At 43.4% G+C, this 23,693-nt stretch overlaps 1 protein-coding gene across 1 annotated transcript in view; it reads right to left on the bottom strand.

The window, feature by feature from the left end:
* Positions 1 to 23,693, bottom strand: part of LOC128438461 (versican core protein) — a 48,117-nt gene extending 24,424 nt beyond the window's left edge. The window contains exons 1-5 of the mRNA XM_053421046.1: positions 23,561 to 23,693; positions 18,075 to 18,458; positions 16,790 to 16,964; positions 16,497 to 16,624; positions 14,382 to 14,675 (exon numbers count right to left, since the gene is read on the bottom strand). Coding sequence (XP_053277021.1) covers positions 14,382 to 14,675; positions 16,497 to 16,624; positions 16,790 to 16,964; positions 18,075 to 18,458; positions 23,561 to 23,693 — 1,114 coding nt within the window. The remainder of the gene's footprint in view (positions 1 to 14,381; positions 14,676 to 16,496; positions 16,625 to 16,789; positions 16,965 to 18,074; positions 18,459 to 23,560) is intronic.

Genomic DNA, 23,693 nt, shown 5'->3' with positions numbered 1-23,693 from the left:
CTTCATCTATTGCGGTGGCGACAGAAAATGTATCTGTTGGACTTGAAGACTTTTCAGTCTGAACTGTGACAGCACTGTAATGTACCTCAATTGCCAAAGCAGTTGGTTTCTCTGTGCTGAACATCGATGAAGCTGTTGGAGCTGCAGTGTGTTTACTGGATATATCAGTTGTCTGTTCTCCTGAACTCTCTTCTTCAGTTGTTGGGAGAACAGAACTTTTTTCAGTTGTGACTGAATCCTGCTCTGCCTGACTTGTGGTAACAGTCTCCTGTGTTTCAGGCGACTGTGATGTTGGTTTGTCATTACTGTAGAGTGATGACACTCTGGTAACAGTAGCTGATGAAGTTTCACTTGTTTCATATGCCCGTGATGCAGTGACTGATGGTGACTCTGTTGTCAACAGTGAAGGGACAGTAGATGCAGTGAAGACTGACTCCTTAGTGAACTCAGTGGTGTCGTCTCCAAAACTCTCTGTAGATGTTGTAAAGAGGATTGTTGATGTTTCTAGACTTTCTTGCGTTCCAGGTGCTGTTGGGGCCACAGTGCTGAATAAAGATGATGATGTACCATTGACAACAGAGGTTGAAGAGAACATGTCTGGAGTCCGATCTCCTGAACCCTCTTCATCTATTGCGGTGGCGACAGAAAATGTATCTGTTGGACTTGAAGACTTTTCAGTCTGAACTGTGACAGCACTGTAATGTACCTCAATTGCCAAAGCAGTTGGTTTCTCTGTGCTGAACATCGATGAAGCTGTTGGAGCTGCAGTGTGTTTACTGGATATATCAGTTGTCTGTTCTCCTGAACTCTCTTCTTCAGTTGTTGAGGAAGTAGAACTTTTCTTAGTTGTGACTGAATCCTCCTCTCCCTGACTTGTGCCGACAGTTACAGTTATTGAGCTTGTTGATGATCCATCAGAAACTGGAGAAACTGAGGATTCTGGTGTAAATGTTGACATTTTAGTCTTATCAGTCCCAATATTCTCTTGTGTTCCAGGCGCTGTTGGGGCCATAGTGCTGAATAAAGATGAAACTGCAGCTTTGACAACAGGGGTTGAAGCGAACATGTCTGGAGTTCGATCTCCTGAACCTTCTTCTTCAGTTGTTGGGAGAACAGAACTTTTCTCAGGTGTTACTGAATCCTGCTCTGCCTGACTTGTGGTAACAGTCTCCTGTGTTTCAGGCGACTGTGATGTTGGTTTGTCAGTACTGTAGAGTGATGACACTCTGGTAACAGTAGCTGTCGAAGTTTCACTTGTTTCAAATGCAGGTGATGCAGTGACTGATGGTGATTCTGTTGTCAACAGTGAAGGGTGAGTAGATGCAGTGAAGACTGACTCATCAGTGAACTCAGTAGAGTCGTCTTCAGAACTCTCTGTAGATGTTGTAATGAGGATTGTTGATGTTTCTAGACTTTCCTGCATTCCATTGTCTGTTGGGGCCACAGTGCTGAATAAAGATGATGATGTACCAGTGACAACAGAGGTTGAAGAGAACATGTCTGGAGTCCGATCTCCTGAACCCTCTTCATCTATTGCAGTGGCGACAGAAAATGTCTCTGTTGGACTCGATGACTTTTCAGTCTGAACTGTGACAGCACTGTAATGTACCTCAATTGCCAAAGCAGTTGGTTTCTCTGTGCTGAACATTGACGAAGCTGTTGGAGCTGCAGTGTGTTCACTGGACATATCAGTTGTCTGTTCTCCTGAACTCTCTTCTTCAGTTGTTGGGAGAACAGAACTTTTCTCAGTTGTGACTGAATCCTGCTCTGCCTGACTTGTGGTAACAGTCTCCTGTGTTTCAGGCGACTGTGATGTTGGTTTGTCATTACTGTAGAGTGATGACACTCTGGTAACAGTAGCTGATGAAGTTTCACTTGTTTCATATGCCCGTGATGCAGTGACTGATGGTGACTCTGTTGTCAACAGTGAAGGGACAGTAGATGCAGTGAAGACTGACTCCTTAGTGAACTCAGTGGTGTCGTCTCCAAAACTCTCTGTAGATGTTGTAAAGAGGATTGTTGATGTTTCTAGACTTTCTTGCGTTCCAGGTGCTGTTGGGGCCACAGTGCTGAATAAAGATGATGATGTACCATTGACAACAGAGGTTGAAGAGAACATGTCTGGAGTCCGATCTCCTGAACCCTCTTCATCTATTGCGGTGGCGACAGAAAATGTATCTGTTGGACTTGAAGACTTTTCAGTCTGAACTGTGACAGCACTGTAATGTACCTCAATTGCCAAAGCAGTTGGTTTCTCTGTGCTGAACATCGATGAAGCTGTTGGAGCTGCAGTGTGTTCACTGGATATATCAGTTGTCTGTTCTCCTGAACTCTCTTCTTCAGTTGTTGGGTAAGTAGAACTTTTCTCAGTTGTGACTGAATCCTCCTCTCCCTGACTTGTGCCGACAGTTACAGTTATTGAACTTGTTGATGATCCATCAGAAACTGGAGAAACGTAGGATTCTGGTGTTAATGTTGACATTTGAGTCTTAATGGTTTCTAGACTTTCTTGTGTTCCAGGTGCTGTTGGGGCCACAGTGCTGAATAAAGAAGAAGGTGCACTGGTAACAACAGAGGTTGAAGCGACCATGTCTGGAGCTCGATCTCCTGAACTCTCCTCTTCACTTGTTGGGAAAACAACTAAATTCTCAGGTGTTACTGAATCCTGCCCTACCTGACTTGTCGTAACAGTATTCTGTGCTTCCAGCGTCTGAGATGTTGGTTTGTCAGTACTGTACAGTGATGAAGTTGCAGTACCGGTAGCTGATAAAGACATTGATGATTGTTCCATTTGTTCTTTTGTCACATCACTCCCTGTATTAAATGCAGATGAGCCAGTTGGAGTCACACTGATGTCAGATGAAACAGTTATCCTTGTTTCTTCTGTCTTTGATGTTTCTGCTGATGTTGCCTGACCTTTATAAGTCACCTCATCCCTGGATGTGAAATTTGAACTAATTTCAGATGTATGTGATATTCCTTCAGTGGTTGTGAGCAGAGGAGTTACAGTGCCAAGTGTGCTTGAACCATGAGTTGTTTCATATTGTGTTTGTTTTGTTGCACCTCTCTCTGTGCTGAGCTTGGTGGCCACCACTGTAGCTTCTGTCGATGTCGTATTAGATGTTTGGTCATCTGCACTCTCTCCTGCAGTGCTAGGAAACAGTGAATCGGTCTCTGTTATGCTACTCAATTGGGTCACAGTTGAGTATTGTGTTTGAGTTGTGTCTTCAGTTATATCGGAAATTGTGGTTGAAACAGACTCACTTGTTTTGATTGGGGAAGTTGGGGTGGCCACAGTTGCAGAAGTTGGCTGAACTGAAGCCCCTTTATCTGTGACACTAGTGGTAGTTTGCACTTTTCCTTGGGGTAAATCAGTCATTGCTGATGCACTTTCTGTTGTATACTGACTGAAAATTCCTGTGAATGAAGCCAAAGTTGTCCTGATAATTTCAATAGCACTGTATAATGGGGAAGCAGTGGTTGGAATGGATTCATGAGAGGGCGGAGCAGTTTCATTTAGTTTCTTCTCTTCGTGTACAGTGGTTGGTGCAGAGGATTTTAATGATTCACCAGTGGCAGAAGTGGATGTTTTTTCTGTGCCTGCTGTTTGTACTGTTTGTGATGTTACTTCAGTCTGTTGCTCTGTCTGACTTGTGGTAACAGTCTCCTGTGTTTCAGGCGACTGTGATGTTGATCTGTCAGTACTGTAGAGTGATGACACTCTGATAACAGTAGCTGAGGAAGTTTCACTTGTTTCATATGCCTGTGATACAGTGACTGATGGTGACTCTGTTGTCAACAGTGAAGGGACAGTAGATGCAGTAAAGACTGACTCCTCATTGAACTCAGTAGTGCCGTCTCCAGAACTCTCTGTAGATGTTGTAATGAGGATTGTTGATGTTTCAGATTTCATGGTGGATTCAATAATGGAAGGAATTGACTGCACTGTCTTAATCTCACTGCTAATACCGTCATCCTCAATGCCTGGAACAGCAGATGATATAAACGAGGTCAAACTTGGAGTGACTGTTGTTGAGCTTGTTAGTGCCTCATCAGAAACTTGAGAAACTGATGATTCTGCTGTAAGTGATGGCATTGTTGTCTTCTCTGTTTCAAGACTGTCTTTGGTTGCAGGTGATAATGCTGTTGGGGTCACAGTGCTGAATAAAGATGAAGATGTACCAGTAACAACAGAGGTTGAAGTGAACATGTCTGGAGTTTGATCTCCTGAGCCCTCTCCATCCACTGCAGTAGATATCTCTGTCGGATGTGATGACTTTTCAGTCTGAACTGTGACAGCACTGTCTTCATCCTCAATTGCCAAAGCAGTTGGTTTCTCTGTGCTATACATTGAAGAATCTGTCGGAGCTGCAGTGTGTTCACTGGATATATCAGTTGTCTGTTCACGTGAACCTTCGTCTTCAGTTGTTGGGGAAGTAGACATTTTCTCAGATGTGACTGAATCCTCCTCTCCCTGACTTGTGCCGACAGTCACAGTTATTGAGCTTGTTGATGATCCATCAGAAACTCGAGAAACTGAGGATTCTGGTGTTAGTGTTGACATTTCTGTCATATCAGTTTTTAGACTTTCCTGTGTTCCTGGTGCTGTTGGGGCCACAGTGCTGAATAAAGATGAAGATATACCGGTGACCACAGAGGTTGAAGAGAACATGTCTGGAGTTCCATCAATGATCTGATCTGTGACAGCACTTTCTCGTTCCTCGATTACCAAAGTAGTTGGCTTTTCTGTGCTGAACAGAGATGAAGCTGTAGTAGCTCCAGTATCTTTGGTGAACGTGTCAGTCGGTTCACCTGAACTCTCTCCCTGAGTTGTGTAGAAAGTAGAACTTTTCCCAGGTGTTACTGAATCCTCCTCAGAACTCACTCCTGCAGTGCTAGGAAACAGTGAATCTGTCTCTGTTATGCTACTCACTTGGGTCACAGTTGATGAGTGTGTTTGAGTTGTGTCTTCAGTTATATCGGAAATCTTGGTCGAACCAGACTCACTTTTTTTGATTGGGGAAGTTGGGGGGGCCACAGTTACAGAGGTTTGCTGAACTGAAGCACCTTTATCTGTGACACTAGTGGTAGTTTCCACTTTTCCTTCAGGTAAATCAGTCATTGCTGATGCACTTTCTGTTGTATACTGACTGATTCCTGTGAATGAAGCCACAGTTGTCTTGATAATTTCAATAGCACTGTATAATGGGGAAGCAGTAGTTGTAATGGATTCATGAGAGGGTGGAGCAGTTTCATTTTGTTTCTTCTCCTCATGTACAGTGGTTGGTGCAGAAAATCTTACTGAGACAGTTTTTTCTGTGCCTGCTGTTTGTACTGTTTGTGAAGTTACTTTACTCTCTCCAGTTTCTTGTCTTGTCGCATGTGTAGGGCTTAAGCTTGAAGACAATGTTGCAGTCCCTGCAGAGCTACTTGATGGAGGGCCGGTTGTAAATATGTTTACTTGTTGGACTCCTGAACTCACCTCCTCTGATGTAGACATTACATCAGGCGCAGCTCTCTCACTAGGTGAAATGGAGGGTATTTGGCTGACAGTACTTTCCCCCTGACTTATGACTGCCCCGTCTGAGGTTTGTGCCAGGGTAGGTGCGACAGGTGATGATTCAGTGCTGCTTACGTCTCTAGGTGGTGTTATCTCCGTCTTGGCTGTCGGTTCATTAGGGGCTGAGCTACTGGATACTAAAGGAGCCCTTGTGCTGAAGGCAAATTCTTTTTGGGTTTCGGTCGCTTTCCCTCCCTCCACATCTTGACTGGAGCTCTCTGCAACCCCAGTTGTTGATGTTGGTGTGCTCCCATCAGCGTCATCTGAAGAGGGAGTGGACGCAGACTTCAGTGTAGACTGAATGTCATCTGCTGCAGCTGGACTGGCAGATGTGCTATGTGTTTCCTCTGGGATTTCAGCTTTGGACGTCGCTGTGTGAGGTTCCGTTGATGACGTAACAGGGAGCTTGTCTTCAGCCTTCTGTGTCTGAGTCACTGTTGAGTCACTTTTCACATAATTGGGAGTCACCCCCAACTCGTCTACCTCTTTTTGAACAGATGCGGTGATGACAGTGGTGCTTTCTTTATCACCCTGTGTTGTTTTGCTTTCTTCAGTTGCTTTGGTGATCTGTGGCTCGGCTGGTAGTACACTAGGAACTAGGTCAGCTGAGGTAACTGTGACATCACTCATCCCCTCTGTGGCAATTGGAGCAGCTGGACCAGATTCAGTTTTCTGTGTAGTTTTTGATGGACTTGTGCCCTCCATTGTTGAGGCTGAAAATAAGGTTGAGTGTATCTGAGGGAGTATGTGAGGAGGTGTTGATTCAACTAATGGGATTACATCGGGGTCATATATATCATCATCTGGGATCTCTGTGGGTTCCTCCATAGAATCAGTGGAGCTACCTACAGGGAGATTGGTCCAACTATAATCAAACACAGAGTTCATTTCGTCACTTGCTCCCAGACTTGTCACATTTGCTGAAATCTGGGTACCTTTGGCCTCTGCTTCTCCTGGGATCTGTGGCTCCAATGTGATCTCTTGTTTACCATTTACAAAACTAATAGCTGGAGTGAGAGTTACAGCAGCTTGAGAGAAAAGGTCTGGGTCTCGACTCTGCTGAATAGGCTCACCATCAGCCATGGAGGGGGTGGGCTGCTCAGGCACAACTGGGATGGCAGAAGACTGTGAATCTTGTGGTTGTAGAGCCTGGGCAACTAAAAAGAAAAAAAAAGAAGGTGACGATTTGATTACTGAAAGTTGGTTTAAGAAACACTCAGCATCAGCATGTTTTCTTAAAATCCTGGGAGAGACATTGCATAGACACACAATCACACACATCCCTCTTAAGAGCTGCTGTTTTCATTATGAGTGGATAAATGCCAAAATTCATCACTTTATGAGAAAGAGAAAAACGTATTTACAATCTTGGGAAATTTTCATTTAAACATATATTTTATAAGGCAACTCCACAATATTAACACATCAAATTAAGTTAGAAAAGATAGATCTCTAGGCCAGCAAGTTTATGAATTTAGCCCGAAAGATGTGATGTGCTTTGTAGGTACGATGAGCCAGTGGAGTAGTGAAATCAAAAGCAGACACAAAGTAATATTTAGAATATAAAAAAACCTTCAGAAATGTATCTGTACCTGCAGCACGCAGCAGGTTATCATCATCTACCTACACTATGTTGCCTTGGATGGGTTTTTGTATTCATATAAATTAACAAGGTTTACTGGCTCAAAAATAATCCACCTCCTCTAAATGATTGTCGCCTTAAATCACTGACAAATATCAAACTATCAAAATATATCAGCTGTTATATTACAGCTCAATTCAGTGAACCAATATCGTAACCTATGAAGCTAAGAAATTCCTTGGGTCCATGTCCCTCTCTCCCTCTCCCTGATGACCGATGACACCCACTGAATGTGACACGCCCATAGAAAGAAACATTACACACGATGACTGGCCCAAACAACAACTTTTTATAAGTTCTATTACAACTCGTGAGACTGTTATCCCTACAAGAATATGCATCTAGTTTTGTTTTGCCTGCTCATAATTAATGCAAAGAGAAGTGTGGAGAGTGTGAAATAGCGTCCAGCCTTTGAAGAACGTGGAATTACCAGTGTTTGTAAAATGTAGTGCAAGCAAAGAGGAGGAAAAGATTATCCACACACTGCCACTTGAAATCCTCTAGTATACAAACTTTAGTCTACTCTCTCGCTCTCTCTCTCTCTCTCTCTCTCTCTCTCTCTCTCTCTCTCTCTCTCTCTCTCTCTCTCTCTCTCTCTCTCTCTCTCTCTCTCTCTCTATCTATCTCTCTCCATCCCCCTTGTTTCCTACAAATGGTGATTCAAAAGATTATTGGATGCAACCAAACACCTGCGCCAGCTATGGTCTGCAGAAACTGTCCCGTTGAAAACTCAAGTGAAGCCTGGCAATGGACCCATGTAGCTGACCTTCATAGAATACACGATCACACACAGCACACACAAACACACACACACACACACACACATAATTAGAGAGAGAGAGAGCACTAACCCAAACTCTAACCCCTACCCCCAAGCAAAAGCACATGACGATCAAACTAAACCACTTAACTACATGGGTCATCTGTGCAAGTGGCTTAATTCGACTCATAGTTTAGTTTAAGTGGCAACCTAAAAGTCAGACGTTAGGTTATGAGTGTGCGTTAATATGTCACAACCTTAACCCTGACCCTGACCCTGACCCTGACCCTGAACCTAACCCTAACCCTATCTATGAATTTGTATTATAATCATCATGACAATGATAACCCTAAAGTAAGTGTTATTCTAAAACAAACCTTTTCTAAACCTAATTATTTTTATACAAACCAACGACTGAGTTCCTGCCGTATATGCACACCAATATGGGTCATATCTGATAATTTGGAGAACTGTTGCTATCATTTCTCTCCTTTGACCCTGACAGAAAACAAAAAAACACAATCCCTTGAATCAAGCATCACTTTAGCAAGTGATAGTGAATGTTAAACATATGTTTTGTTGGAGTTAGAATGTTCTGTGCATTGCTTTGAGACATTTGTAGTTGGCACGCCTCAGAGAATCGATCATCAAGTCAATTGGTAAAGAGTCAATTAAATTGTCTTGAATTAATCAGAGACACATGGGCACCGCTCACATGGCTGTAGCACTGACAGGTTTTGGGCAACAACATCCTGATATTACTGAGCACTTTGCTACCATGCAGCCAGACTCAATATTTTCCACAAGGTTCTCCCACACACGCCGGGAGGGCAGACAGAGACGTCAAGGGCCTCAGCTGAGCCACATCATATGCTGCTGCAGTAAAAGTAGCTACAATCACAAGCTTCAGGCAGCCACCAGCTGTCTGCACAGTGAGGGGGACTGCGCGAGCAATGACATCACCTCTTCGGGGGCATCTGTGCTTACTCAGGTAGACTGCCTACACACCTCTGGTGACTGTAAGGCCGGCTATACAAGCTATGCAATGACTACTTTTGGCAACACTGCACTTTGAGTGTGGATACGATTCAGCTTTTTATAATGCATGACATACATTATCCCAAGGGACTTTGCAGAATAAGGTCAAGACCTTACATTACTAGAAAGAGAAACCCAACAGTTGCTACCATGAGCAAGCACTTTTCAACATTAGAGAAAAAACTCTTTGCAACATGGAGTACAGACTGCAGCTCTCCCAGGCACACTCTGTACCTACCACAAAGCCAGAGAAGATCTACAAAGGTCAAATGGCTAATTCATTCCCTTTGAATCCTCTCCAATTCACCAGATCCCTTCACTCCAACACAGGCTGCTCTTCAGGGACGAGGAGTGAGTCACCAGGGCAATGTTTGCAGCTCAGATGGAGAGCAAATTAAAGGAGTGAAAAAGGATGCAGCTGTTGTTTGAATGCGAGATCATGTCCTGTAGATCTAAAAGTCATCGCCAAAATATGCACTTACATTTTCTCAGGCAGAAATTCAGACACTATAATGTCACTAATATATCAAAATCACAGCATGGGCAGGAGCATTTGTTGGAGGTGCAAACACACACTTTGAAAAATAGGTTTTAAAACATCCGAGTCAGGCTATCTGCTCAGCTGAACTGAAGGCGTCAACATGAGGCAGCGGGAACCAGAAAACCAAACACTTTGACTGTGGAAGATGCAAACATGAGTATTCTGTAACCGCTTGTGTATTATGTAGATTACAGTGACCACTAAATAGTATATTTACAGAGAAAGTCACCAAACCTTATTTGCATACCGACATAATGTAATAATTATATCGATTACATATCTAAACAAAAAAACACACATCTGAGTTCAAATATAAAAGTAAAAGGAATCGCAGTGCTAAACAGCATGTCGCCTACGCCAGGTTTGATTCAGCTCAATTTACTTTACCTTCTATAAAATCTCACCACCGATCAAAAGCAGACTTTCTCTCGACTTCAGCACCTTGGACAGCACAACCTCCCAGAATTCTCAGTAATAATATCATCATAAATCCGCCGAAAACACTGCACCACATAATTATTGAGACATCCCAAAATATGTTTTGATTATTGCGGCATAATAAAGATCATGTAATGGCATTTCCTATTGGGAGTTGTATATACATTTAAATTAAAAATAATCAATTCAATCAAATCAAACTTGTCAAGTGTAGCTTCAAAGGTTTAAGGTATTGAGGTTGTTACCTGACACATTCTGCCTCGGCATGGCGGTGGTCACTTGGATGGATTGCTCCTCAGTGGCCGCTGTACGTGGAGTGATGGTTGTGTCGGCAGCAGCTGACGTCATGGAAGCAGATGTAAAGAACTCTGCACCAATCTCTGATGAGCTGTTGTCCTCTGTCACAACGTCACCGCTGTGCTCCGGTACCGGAGTGATGGACTCATCAAAAACAATCACTGACGAGGCTACACTTTCGGCCGAGGTTCTACTCTCTGTCAGGACGGCGGCGGATGCCAGAGACACAGGAGTGGTCCTGTCCTTGTAGGTGACAGCCGGCGTCTCTGCATCCTGGCTTTGAGTTGTGGTTTGCGTTGTCTCTGGTGGTCCTGTGGTCGGGGGCCTCACCTCTTCGCTGGGTTTGGTGTTACACATAATGGTGGTGTCAGTGGGAATCGCAGTGGGGATTGTTGTTCTATCAAAGCTAGTAGTTCTGTCTGACGGGCTGGATGATGTGCTCTGTTGTGGTAGCTGAGGAGGTGGAGGTGCCTCTACAGACAAACCAACATCAATATCATCCATGCTGGGATCGTAATCTGGGTACAGTGTTGTTGAATGAAACTCTGCGGGTGGGGGAGTTGATTCTGAGGAGCTGAAGACTTCCTTGCTGGTCAGTTCGGTTGATTCTGTGGGAGTATCTGTGAGGTCAGAGGTCCACGCTGAGGTTATCGCAGCACCCAGAATAGTCTCCTCAGTCTCGCCTTCTGCAGACATGGGCTCCGTGCTGGGAGAGGCTTCGGTTATGGCGACATCGGGTTGGATTTGGCCGACCACAATCACTGAGTTATCATCAGGCTCCTCAGTGGGTTCAGAGACCGATTCTGTGGTATCACTGCTTTCGGTTGTGTGCTGAATTTCTGGCTCTGGTGTCGGGTCATCGTGTTCCTCTCTGATGGTGGGTGCGACTGTGGTGATTAACTCTTCTTCTTCTCCTGCAGGAGTGGAGCGCGGTGGAGCCATACTGGTAGAGAACATAGATGGAGCATTTGAAGGATCTGGAGATTCATCTGCCTCTGATACAGTTACAGATTTTGGGGGTTGCGTAGGGGCGCTGCTCTCTAGTAAAGGGATGGAGGTAGTGGAGCTGGTGGTGGTGGTCCCTACCACAATCATATCAACAAACGTAATCTGGTTGATCACCGCTCTCCTTCCTACAAAACACACATAAGCGAACACACATAAGCACTGGACTCCATGTTAAACATGTTGTATGTGATGAGTGAAAAACCAATTCAGTCTTAAAAAGATAATTCAAACAAAGCAGTAGTATGTGGAACAAGCCTTATGTACGGTGGTCGAGGCGTCTCTAGCGCATTAACGGAAAACAGGAATGCAACCACAATGGAAGTGAGCGACAGCGGATGTTGACTATGAAACAATCAGAGTTAATTACTGTGGTCATGTGAACCATTGTTTGTAAAAACCAGGACTAGCCAATCACTGCCTTAATTGTGTTGTTTGTCTTTTTAAGGTGTGACAGTAAAGGTCTTCTTCTTGGGCTGCTCCACCTCTTGTTCAGGTTTTCCCAAACGAGTCACTCGACTCGATTGGGTAACTCTGCCTATTTGTTTGTCAACATCCGTTGTAGCTCACCTCCGTTTTTTTTCTTCTTACGTTTGCATTTATGTTTTCAGTTCATGCACTTGTGTGATATGTCTCAGCCACCGTACTGTACGTAGGAGTTAAATAGTGGTCAGGGAGCAATGTGCCAAAGCTGCCGTAACTGTGTTTTATTTAGTTTTTTCTAGTTTCCTAGAAACCTTAAGGTGAAGGACTTCCTATCCTTACTCTTCATTTTGTTTATAACCAGAACCAATATGAATTCAGACAGTGTTTTCAAAGACACAGTGGAACCATCCTTGTTTAACCTTACATAAAGTCAGAGATCCAATTTCTAATGTGCATTAGAGGGGTTGGCAAATAACCTCAATTATCTTGAAGTTCTGGTGAGGCAAATAGTGAAATGTTGACTTAATAGTCTTTCTCTTGTACATGATTAATTGACTATTCAGTGAGTATCTTACTACAGATGAGGTAATTTTTAAAGTTTGTTTCCAGGAATGCTTCAAAGGTTTTTCTCAACATTCCCCGATTTGCCTGAAAAGATTCATGTGACTCTCACAGATGAATTAAACAGTATATAAACTTAAATATAGTAGTGTTTTGGTTTTGTTAGAGTTGCCCTGACTATTTCTGTCCTCTGTCGTGCACTCTGCACTATCTGTCCTCCCCACAGTTGTTTTACTTTGACTATTCTTGTTCCAGCATCTCTCTCCAATGGTCCTCAAATGCTCGCTAATGAACCAGTCTACTTAACTCTTGAGGTTTTTTATTGAGTATTTACGTTTTGTCTTACTCGTCTCTTCGTCCCTGCCCCTCTGTTCTCCAATGCGCTCTCATTCACTCTCTCCCATAAAAAGCAGTGTAGCGGCTCTAGAGAGCTTTCCTCTGTGACGCAGACAGATTGTGTAAAGCCAGCTGTTGACCATTATGCTCTAACCCTCTTTCTTCATCAAACTGTTTCTGATGAGAGGTGTGACACACGTTTTTCCCTAACAGGAAAATAGGGCCTCTTCTCAGAGAGAGTGCATTATCTCACTGATGCATTTGAAATGTTGCTCTTACTGAACTCTTTGTTTTCTTCCCGGCCAATGCAGACACCAATCAGACCAATTATCCCCCTTTGCACCGACCTCCTCTCTCCCTGTCTTACTGTGTAGTCTAACTGACATAGGTTTACATCATATTTCTTTTTGGAGATTTTACTGGGAGTGGGAAAGCCGGAAATGATGGAGTGAGTCCTGCCAAACACGGGTACTTGAAAAGCACTTAGACCGGGGCGTAAATACAACATGAGTGAGAGGGCTGAGACGGAATATACAGAGCAGGAGGTGAGGGTGGCCTGTTTGTCTGCCCTCTGAACTCCATGGGGACTTATCACTGCGAGAGTTAGCATGGCTCAGGGGCAGGGGACGGCTTATCTATCCAACCCCTCATTTGTAAAGATGGAAAGGCCAGGTCAGGGGTCGCCAAGGATGACTGAATTTAGAAGTCCAGCAGTAGCTTTGTCCATTATCCAAATGTCTGCTCTGATAAGTACAAGTGAGAATGACGGAGGACAAACTTCTGACAGCGGAAATGAGAGGAGAAAGGTGAACAGGGAGTAAGATAGTGAGACTAAAAAGGCTGACAGGTGTGGTATTAGTTATTTTTGTTGCATCTCTAAAGGGCGGCTATCATCAGTCATTGGGTTTTGCCCTCAGGACACTGGCTAGCTAAGAACACTTCACATTTTGAGAGATTAGCCTGAATCGGGTTACTGCCAGTGAACCAAAAAGTATCGGTATTTATAGAGATCAATTGCGATGCAATAGTTTCTCCCTGAGGTCACCAATCACTAAATCTCTATATTATGTAAAATAGTTAAGTACTGTTTTAGTTTATTTTACAGCAGTGAGGTTGTATAAGTACCGTCACAAACTCAGAAGGAAAACAATTCATTATAATTCTCCTTATTATTCTTATTCGCCCCATTAGAATTGAACTGTTGTTTCTATTGCCTTCAAAGTAAACAAAAATTATAAGTATGATTTTGTCCTCTTGGCTAATTTTGTGGCCTCAGACACGGGCAGGAAAGTAAATGTGAGAAAGTGAGGTCAACTGGACGCTGTGAGACTAGTCTGACACATAAGTAAAATACATCATTCCCCTTCTTTTCTATGGTTGTTGTTGTTGCCTTTGAAAGTATGAATATAGCAAGAAACAGGGACATAAAGTGAACTGAATAGTGGACATACAGGAGATATAAAAAAAATATTCCAAAAAAATGTTGGTCTAGTGTATTTGCGGGAATATGTACAGTGGTGCAAAGAAGCAGGGTGGGGGATCTGAAGTGAATACACAGGATGAGATCATAGCTGCTTCAAGCCCAGGCCAGCTTGACAAGGAAAAGCCTGTGCTTTCAATTACTGTATGTTTTTCATAAACCAAAAACAAAATATGTATATATATATATATATATACAGGCATAAAAAAATTTGCCCAATCATGTGCAGGCAACCCCTTCCACGATTAACTGTAAATCTACTCAACAATAACAACAAGAGCCTAGGAGTGAACTTACCTTTAAAACAGTAAGCCCCAAGCTTCGTAGATGGTTCTGGGAAGCCGGTCTGGTTTCTGTAGCGATACATGGTCCTGACGCCGAGCAGGCCCCCTCCACACTTCATTCTGGGTACTGCAACAGGATGTCGCACGCTGCCATCTGAGAGCCAGCCATAGTCACATTTGTCCAGGCCCTGTCGCCAAGCAGCATGGAGCTGGCCAGGTGTCGCCAAAGAAGATTTTCTCCTCCTGCACTCTGCACTGGCCTCCCCTAAAGTCATCTTGTGGGTCACAGGAGCATAAAACACCTCACCTGCAAAGAGGGAAACATCAGTGATAAAAAAAAAACAAATCTCATTACAGTTGTTTCACATTTCATTTTAGATTCTTTGAAATGAAAACCCAGACTAAAAAGCCTACCGGTTGGAGTAATCTCAAATTGCAGATTTTTGACCTTTCAGAGGAGACATAGCCCAAAAACAGCTGACAAAAGTCGCAGCTGTGCAGGGCACAGACCCAAAACATCTCCCACCGATCATGTTCAGGACAACAGTAGTTCATTCATTACAATAGTGTGAGGTGGGATAACAATGCAGATAATGTGCCTGGCCTGTCAATGAACGTTTCTGTACTTCAGGACATTAGGGTTTCCCCTCAGCAGGGAGTGAGCTGGATTACACCTTCAATTTTTCCTTCCTTCATATTATCCAAGTCAGGGTCTCACCCTAAGAAAAGGTCACTGCGCTATGAAAATTACACTTGCATATTTTATAACCTGTCTTTTCTACAGGAATAACATAAATGAAACACTATAGAAAAGCAAGATCTCAGTTGAAGCCAGACATGACAAGCGAGGATGACTATGTGTTTTCAGTTAGTCTTGGGTGTAACATTTTGAATATCCCTTGTTGGTTACATCCCATTGATTTACAATGGCATTGAGATTAGGAGATGTTTTCCACCCAGAAATTGAGTTGCTCTTTAAAAGCAAACAGGAGACATCTAATCGCCAACATACAGTCACTTTCAACAACTAAACTTCCCTACTACAACTAAAGTGATTTTCATTTGATGTGGTTTGATGACACCAGTAAGTTTTTGGTTGCCACAAGTTCTATTTTACAAAAAAACACATTGTATGTATATCTCAAACGCTTTAAGAATAGAGGAGAAATTGTATATATTATTATTATAAATAATTATTTGTTATTAATATTAAAATGACAGTAATACAATATTCCAACAGCATCCTGATGTATGCACAATGTCCCCAAAAAAGGGTCTTATGCTACTTTCTTTCAATTATGCATGCAACTAGTGGAAGGAGTTACCTACTAAATCAATGCAATAAACCCTTGAGTTGAGTATTGTGGGAAACAGTTTGATAATAACACTGAGGTCTTAGATACAAGTTTGGTTTCTTGCAGAGATAAGTCAGATATATACTTGATGTGTATGTCCCTGGTAGTTGTATGACAGGGGGACTCAATATTGTGCCTCTGCTCATAACTCTGATCACACAAATATCACAATACTCACTAAATACTACATAGACAGGATTAGTTTGCATAGGCTGGGCTGCACGGCACACATCCCAGCTACAGAGGACTGACTCGAGTAGCTGTGTCAAGAGGGAATGGTAACACTCGTAAAACTCAGAGTGCAGTTGAGTCCATCAGCAGGAACAGCTTGGATAATGAACAGCTTGAAAAGGACTGCTGGCTGCGAGGGGAAACTTCCCATTAGCAGTGCCAAAGACACTTAAAACACCCATTATCACATATTTTGGTGATTTTTTTAAAAACCACTATGGTGGAGAATACAATTTCAGTGTCTGCATCAGAATCTGGTTGTTGGAAGCTTCTCTCTAACCCCAGTTTTCTTTTTTGCAAAACCTGGAACAGTTTTGGAAAACAAAATATATAAAAGATCTCACATTGTCACCAGTGATATTTTCAAACAAAAACAATCAAGTGTATTTCCCCAACGGTGGTAAAATAAGCTGTAAAAGTAATTTGATTTGGCACTGTGATGGTTTGGAGGTTTCGTCATTTTGGCCAAAGGGTGTGTCGGTGCCTCTAAACAACACCTCATCTGTTAGAGGGAAACTGCTTAAATTGGTGGCTTAACTTACCATGAAGTTTATCTACGTAACAATATACATCATAGGTCTCTGTTGGTTTCCTGATGCCATATGTCCTAATGCCAGGTTTGGTCTTCAGGTTGCCAAAGCAGCCGTTCCTTGGCTTGATAATGGGGTATCTATGCAGGGAGAGAAAAGAAGATGCTTTATAACACGTGAGTTAAACCCATCTTCTCCGTGTGCCAAGTATTCTACGTCACATCAGAACAAAAGCAAAAATACATCGTGTAGTAGTAGTGTTTGTTTTTTAATGACTTTTGAAGGAGAATTTGAATGCAGCTGACCTCACTGACTGATCGGCGATCCAGCCGGCATCACATTGGTCAAAGCCGTCCTCATAGGCTGCTCTCAGTTGGTCATATGTGGCAATGGTTGCTCCAACATTTTGGCAAGTCCTGACAGCGTTCTGGTAGTTTAGTGTATATCTGCTGATGCTCGCTCGGTAGTGAAAGACGACACCTGAAAAAAAATAGTAAAAAAAAAGAAAAGAAAAGAGAAATGAAGCATAATTTGGATTTGTATACAAACATTGTGATCTGGAATTCATGGGCACAATGTCAGCTCCATAAATTATGGCAAACGTCTCATAAAGCACATAGCATCAGTGAAATGATTAAGTCTCACAGCTTCTTTGGAAAGGAGGAGCTTTGCAATAAACCAATCTGGTAAAATACAGTACACCGCAAATTAACAAGATAAGTGCAGATGATGGCATGGCCCTGAAATCCCCATACTTGTGGAGAGTAAACAGACGCGGAGGACATGATTGATAGTGCTAATTAGCATTGCAGATATTTGGGAAAGAGGTTGTGAAGATCGTTAACCAGTGGAAAGCCAAACTATCCCGGGATACCCCCACTCCGCCCATGTTTTCTACATCCCCAAAACATGAGTTATATCTCCCAGAGTGCGTATCAAGTGAGAAAATGTAGAAAGCACGTAATGACACGAGGTTTCCCCTGAAACGAGACCGTGACATCTGACTTAGTGGAACTGCAATAGTGTTGCATTCTAATAGACATAACTTAAACCTTGTGTGAAGTTCATATTGGGGAATTCCGTCCTGTCTCAATGAAGGCCAAGTGAAGACAAAGGGCTGAGTAACAGCCACTGAGGGCCGCACCACAGAGAAAAACCTCCACTGACAAGGTGGCACCCGAGATGACAAGGACACATGAGGCTATGCAGCTTTTGCTTTGCCCGGACAAACATCTGGAATGTAATCCACATAGTTACACGGATGCACACTGGGATTAAAACGTTGCAGTACTTGGTATGGACAGGGTCCCGCAGGCCCATCAAGACTCTTTTCTTCAACAATGCATTGACTCTAAAATAAGAACAACTAAAAACTGTGGTTACTCTGTGTAACTACTGGGTAGGGGCTGCTATCAAAGTAAGCAGTAGGGCGTCCCTAGTTGTCTCATTCCGTTTACATTTCTATCACCACTTGTATTCCATTTCACTATTATTAAACCCTCGCAGCAACCCCCTCTGCATTCAGGGAGAGTGTGGGGCGAAGTCATTTCCAGTGTTGTGTCTGTGGGAAGGGTGACATGGACGTCTTACCGTTGACGTCTAGGTTCACTGTATCCTGGGTGTCTTCAATGCCGTACATGACCTCACAGCGGTAAGTGCCCGTGTCACTGGCACGCAGCTTCACCATCGTCAGTGAGGCGTCACCGACGTCCTCCGGGTGACTGGGCACTGACACGCGGTTCCTGTAGATGGAACCGATCTTGATGAAGCCATTTTGGGCCACCAGCACTGTGGATTCCACTTCCCCCACTATTTTGGTCCATTTGATCCGTAGGTAATCTCTGCTATAAATGGCCGTTTCGTTGGGGCTGATGACCGGCGCTGAGGTTGGGATGGTGGAGAAGAAGCAGGGAAGATTGACCTTCCCTGAGAGGGAGCCAGTGACCGGTCGGATTATCGTTAGCGAGTTGGAGGCTGGAAGGCAAGAGCACAGAATGGTTAAATGCAACTTTAAAATATTTGACTTCACTCACTGATGTTTTTCCGCTGTGATTCAGGTGTCTTTATTACTTTATAGCCATACATCACTTATTTACTTTCACCCTAGCGGATATATTAAATACTATAAACTGCTCGGGTCATGTGTAACAACTACACCCAACATGCATCATGCCCTGAAATGGCTCTTGGAAAGTCAAACTTCATCCCTAAAGTGAGGGGTGTGGGAACACACTGACTGCAGTGTATGTAGCATGTTTGTTATAAGTTGGGGGGGGGGAAATGGAAGCTAATTGGTTAAATAGGGGAGTTATGGTTGCATTACTTCATGTTATAGCACTGCTGCGTTCTTTGCATGTTAGTTTTTCTTCGCTGCATCATCAAAACACAGGAGGACTAAATGATGGTGACAGGTAGACGCACACTAAACAAAGTGAAGTATGTCATCAGCATAATGTGCCCTGGGCAGTGTAATGTATGTCCCCTCATGTGACCCTCTCTTCTGTTCCCAGCTGAAAACCACTTCTCTCAGGGGTAAGGATATTTCGTCTTATCTTACATCTTGGATATTCTGGTGCAATAACCCCTCTGCTGTTTCACTGACCACAGACCAGACAAGGTTAACAATTACTGTTCTTAATCCCCCTACCCCCCTGAATGCCGTCCACATTAAAAACAGCTCATTCCATTTCTGTGAGAAGCATGTGATAAAGCAAAGGGGACGTCAGACAGGACGCCAGACACAAATGAATGGCAACAGGCTGAATCACACCACAGCCCTGTGAGAGGAGAGATTTTTTTCTTTTTTTTTTAGAGGGAGGGAGGGGAGTCACAGGAACAATGTGGGCAATCCTCTGGAAACAGCGGTGGGACAGCCCCAGAGGCATGAGTGTGTGCTTTAACAGAGGGTCTTATTAGGGACGAGGGGTGAAACCAGCTGTTATTCCCAGACTGGGAGCAGAATCTAATTGAAAGGTGTCCACTCATACCCACAGACAGAGCCAGGGACTGGGGGCTGCAGGAAAGCCAGGTGGGCCAGGGGGGCCGGAGAGGCAGAGCTCTGTGGTTATGTCACCTTCACCTTTGAATAACGTCTCAGAGGTTTTCACAGGCATGGGACTGGAGGCGGCTCCAACTCAAAGAATATAGTGAGGCGTTTGGCACATCAGTTTACTGCTGATAAGATGTATAGAACGGATTTCAGCTGAACGTGACCATGTCCAACTATTTTATGTTTGGTGAGGCCAACATCTGGAGTGATGGGTGGGAGGAGATAAAGAAAAAAACAGAGGGAGGGAGTTAAGTAGAAAGAGGGCGGCCTAAAGGGCCGACTGGTAAAAGAGGGAATTTACTTAAACAAGACTTACCTGAGGCAGCCGCAGCTTCCCAGAGGAAACATAACCACAGGATATGTTTTATATTTAGTTTCATCTGTTGGAGAAATAAAGAGGAGTCATTTAGCAAACAAATCATACTTGTTCTTTTCTTTTCTTTTCTTTTTTCATAAGGACACTGGCCAATACATTGTTGAGTAATATTATAGATATGTATCATGGATTTCAGAAAATGCTCTGTTATTTAAACAGGTATTCATCATCTTGAAATTGCTAAATAACAAGTATGCAATATGAGCGCAGTGTAAACATTTTATGTACCGAGCAGAAATACAACACACATACATATATAAACAAACTTTTATAAATATTAATCAATAATGAAAAGTCCTTATAACACACATCACATTCACATGACATATCACACTTCCTGGAAGAAAACTTTCATTTGCACCAGGTACATTTTGTATGATTTTGTATGATTTCGACGAATACACGCTATTTCACATCTAATAGAGTTTTCAGTGCATATGGGGGTGGCAGAAGTGAAAAGTAAAACTTCCTGTGGGGTCAAACTGCAGAGAGTTTGGAGACAAGAGGACAGAAGTACAGTGAGCCCCCTGTCCTCACACGCACCCCATTGTATAAACACAAGCAGCGGCTCTCGGTGGGAACGGAAGACGGCTATTCTCTTAAATACAGAGAGAGAGAGAGAGAGAGAGAGAGAGAGAGAGAGAGAGAGAGAGAGAGAGAGAGAGAGAGAGAGACTAATGTCAAAAGCTCATCATCTATAATATTTCAGGGTGGGTAAAGCCTGTTATTGGGACATGATGCCAGTTCTCTGACACTATAGTCTAGCCTGTCCCGGTTCAGACCCACCCGAATGGAAACTAAATGAAATAAGAGTTTGGCGAGACAACAACAGCGAATCCAGGTCTTAAATACACGTGTTAGGTCCAGGTTTACAATTCTTTCCGATTAACGCATGTTGGATTTTAAAATGTTTGCAGAGTGATGCAAGACTCAGGAACTAGGCTACAGGCTGATGCAGAAGGTTTTCTAGGAAATCGGAAAAAAAGAGTCATTCAGAGAAAGAAGTGCTCCGGCATCAAGTAGATGAATAATGGTTTGCAGATTTTGGGGAGCCAGTGGCCATTAATATGATGCTCCCTGCCATGAAGCACAGATTTTGGTTACTGGGAGCAGAGATTAATAAAAAACTTTGAGTTTTTATTTGCTGATGTTTCTACAGCAAAGCTCTTTTTTCTTTATCCTCCTAGAAACACCTGTTTCTTTTGGTTGCTCAGCGGAAATCATGACATGCTAACAAAGAATCTATTATTATATATTTCGACTGGTTAGACGTGAATACATGAGGCGTAATATCCAGTCTGCAGCGCTGAGCTTAGAAATGTGCCTGCGCGCACTAGCGGGGCGCACCAGTGTAGGTTATCTGAGGACAACACGGCATCACTGGGTTCGTTCCCGTTTAGACTGAATCCACAGAGTTAAGTTAACTTTAATGACTGATTTCGTTTTTAAAACATTGTCTCGACAACATGATAAAACGTGATAAACGCAGAAACAACTGAATTCAGATTAAATCGTATGGTTTAGTGCAAATTCCTCTCATCATATCTTAGGTCGCAGAAAGGTATAAGGAAATATACTTACGTTTAAAGAGGTTTTATTCCATAAAATGAACATTTGTCTGTTTATGCCCTTAAATCCAGTTAGTCCCAGTGCGCAACATGCGTGCGTAAAATGTGCCCAAATATGTCCACTACACAGCGGCGCAGCAGCACTTATCTCCCCGGTGCGCCTCTCTCTTCCCTGTGATGCTCCAGAGCTGCGGGGTCCCAATCCCGGATGATCCTGGTTCTGAGCAGAGCGACAGAACCCGTCAAGTGCTGGCAAGCAACAAGTAAGCAATTTTGCTTAACGCACACTGTTATTTTGTCAGTGTCAGAGAGGAGGGGCAAAGTGCCCACTGAAAAGTGAGTGAGACACCTTGGGGGAGGAGGGACACAATACTTAATTTGGCCCTGTGCCTGAGAGGTGCATCCTCATCCAATCAGACTCTCCCGGCATCAGGCGGGTTTTCTTTTCCCCAGGTAACGCTGTTATTTCAGATTGACTGGATTTCCACAGAGGAGCACCACTTCTGTTTTTTAAGTTTTCTCAATAAATGTGTCCAAATGGGAAATAACTGACACCAAATATAACAGTTTATGACAGGTGTGTTTATATCGCTGGATTCACTGTCTAAGTGATGGATATAACGTGACACCTCTTTCTGATGAGGTCTCACATCGATGCCATGAGCAGAGCGCAAGAAGCGCACCAGTCACATCACCAGTCACATCACCAGTCAGTCCCATTGCGCGATGGAAACAGGGTGGTGCAGACATGACTCCGGTTGACATTGAGTCACAATCTACACTTTATTTCAACAACACATTTCTGTGAGTATAGTGAGGGAGCTCTTCCCATCCATCCCACTTCAGACGCTCACACCAACCAAGTTTATTGGAGCCAGTAGCTCAGTTTGGTTTTAGACATGTTATAATTGCAGCCCTTTTGTCTTGTTGTCTTGATGTGTGTATATATATATGAATTCAGTGAACCGGGTGTGTGAGGGAGAAACAGAAATAGATAATCTCAAGTTGAAATGGGTTATCTCTGATTACCATGACTGCCTGAGTGAAGTGACAGTGTGAACTGGATCCTCTGTGCCTGGCTATTCCACAGGGGGGAGAGGCTGGACCACAGTCTATCAGCTCTTGCCTAATGATCACCATCATTGGCTACTGCTAGATAAGTGGGAGGGATAAGCTGTGTGTGCCTGCGTGTGTGCGTGCGCGTGTGCGTGTGTGTGTGTGTGTGTGTGTGTGTGTGTGGTGGTAGCCTGGCAGTGATTATAAGTCCCTGCAGTATATGGGGTAAGACTTTTCTTTTCTAGTTGGTCTTGACAGGAGATCAAATATTATCTTGTTCCTGGATGAATCGCTTTGTTATCAGCTTCCTCTAAAAGATCACATTTTTTACAGGCTCAGTGTTCTGCATAACAAATCTCTGAGCCAATTAAACTCTATTAACCTGATGTGGACACGCCTCAAATTTAGATCAGAACACCGTTCATTTAGTGATCTCTAAAAGCAATGTCTTAAACATGATCAAGTTTGTTAGATATGATCGAGTTTGCTGAAATTTTTGCTTTCAAATTGAAAAATCCAGGTTGATTTTAGCAGCGGGGTCAAGGGAAGCTGTGGTGTCATGTCAATGGTGTTTGGTAATTAGAGCCTCTAAAAGATAAGGCCTCTGCACATGAATCACAGCTGACGGGTATAGGTCTGGTTGCTGACTCTGTTGGGGCGGACTGATTGTTGAAAAGCATTGCGTTGACTTCTAAAGCCAGACGAGAGCCAGCGGAGAGGTGATAAGCCCCTGACAGAGACCACCGCCTGAGGGCCCTTGTAAAAAAAAAAAAAGAAAAAAAAGGCCCATACCTGTGTGCATTGTAATCATCTCGGGGCTCAGCAACAGTTACCCACAATTCACCCCTCCTCTGCAAGGCTGGACTGGACAGCCGGACACTTAGCAAAAGAGGAGAAGGAAAAAAGAAAGGCTGGAGTTAACTGTTTGTCAACTTTTACTATTTACAATTAAAATATATTAAATCAGAAAATGACAAGTACATTTTAAACCCCAGCGGTTTGAGGCATGTTTGAACTCTGAACTCACACAGAGGAGAAAGGTGCATGCTCTGCCAGAGATGGTACAGCTCCAGGAAACAGGTTTTGTAACTTAACTCCACTGACACAGAGCTCACGCTGACCTGACTCTGGGTGGAATCTGCCACCTGGCCCCCGGGCAT

The sequence above is a fragment of the Pleuronectes platessa genome, chromosome 4 (assembly GCF_947347685.1).
Source record: "Pleuronectes platessa chromosome 4, fPlePla1.1, whole genome shotgun sequence".
NCBI classification, from domain to species: Eukaryota; Metazoa; Chordata; class Actinopteri; order Pleuronectiformes; family Pleuronectidae; genus Pleuronectes; species Pleuronectes platessa.
This window is presented reverse-complemented; position numbering and strand designations above follow the sequence as displayed.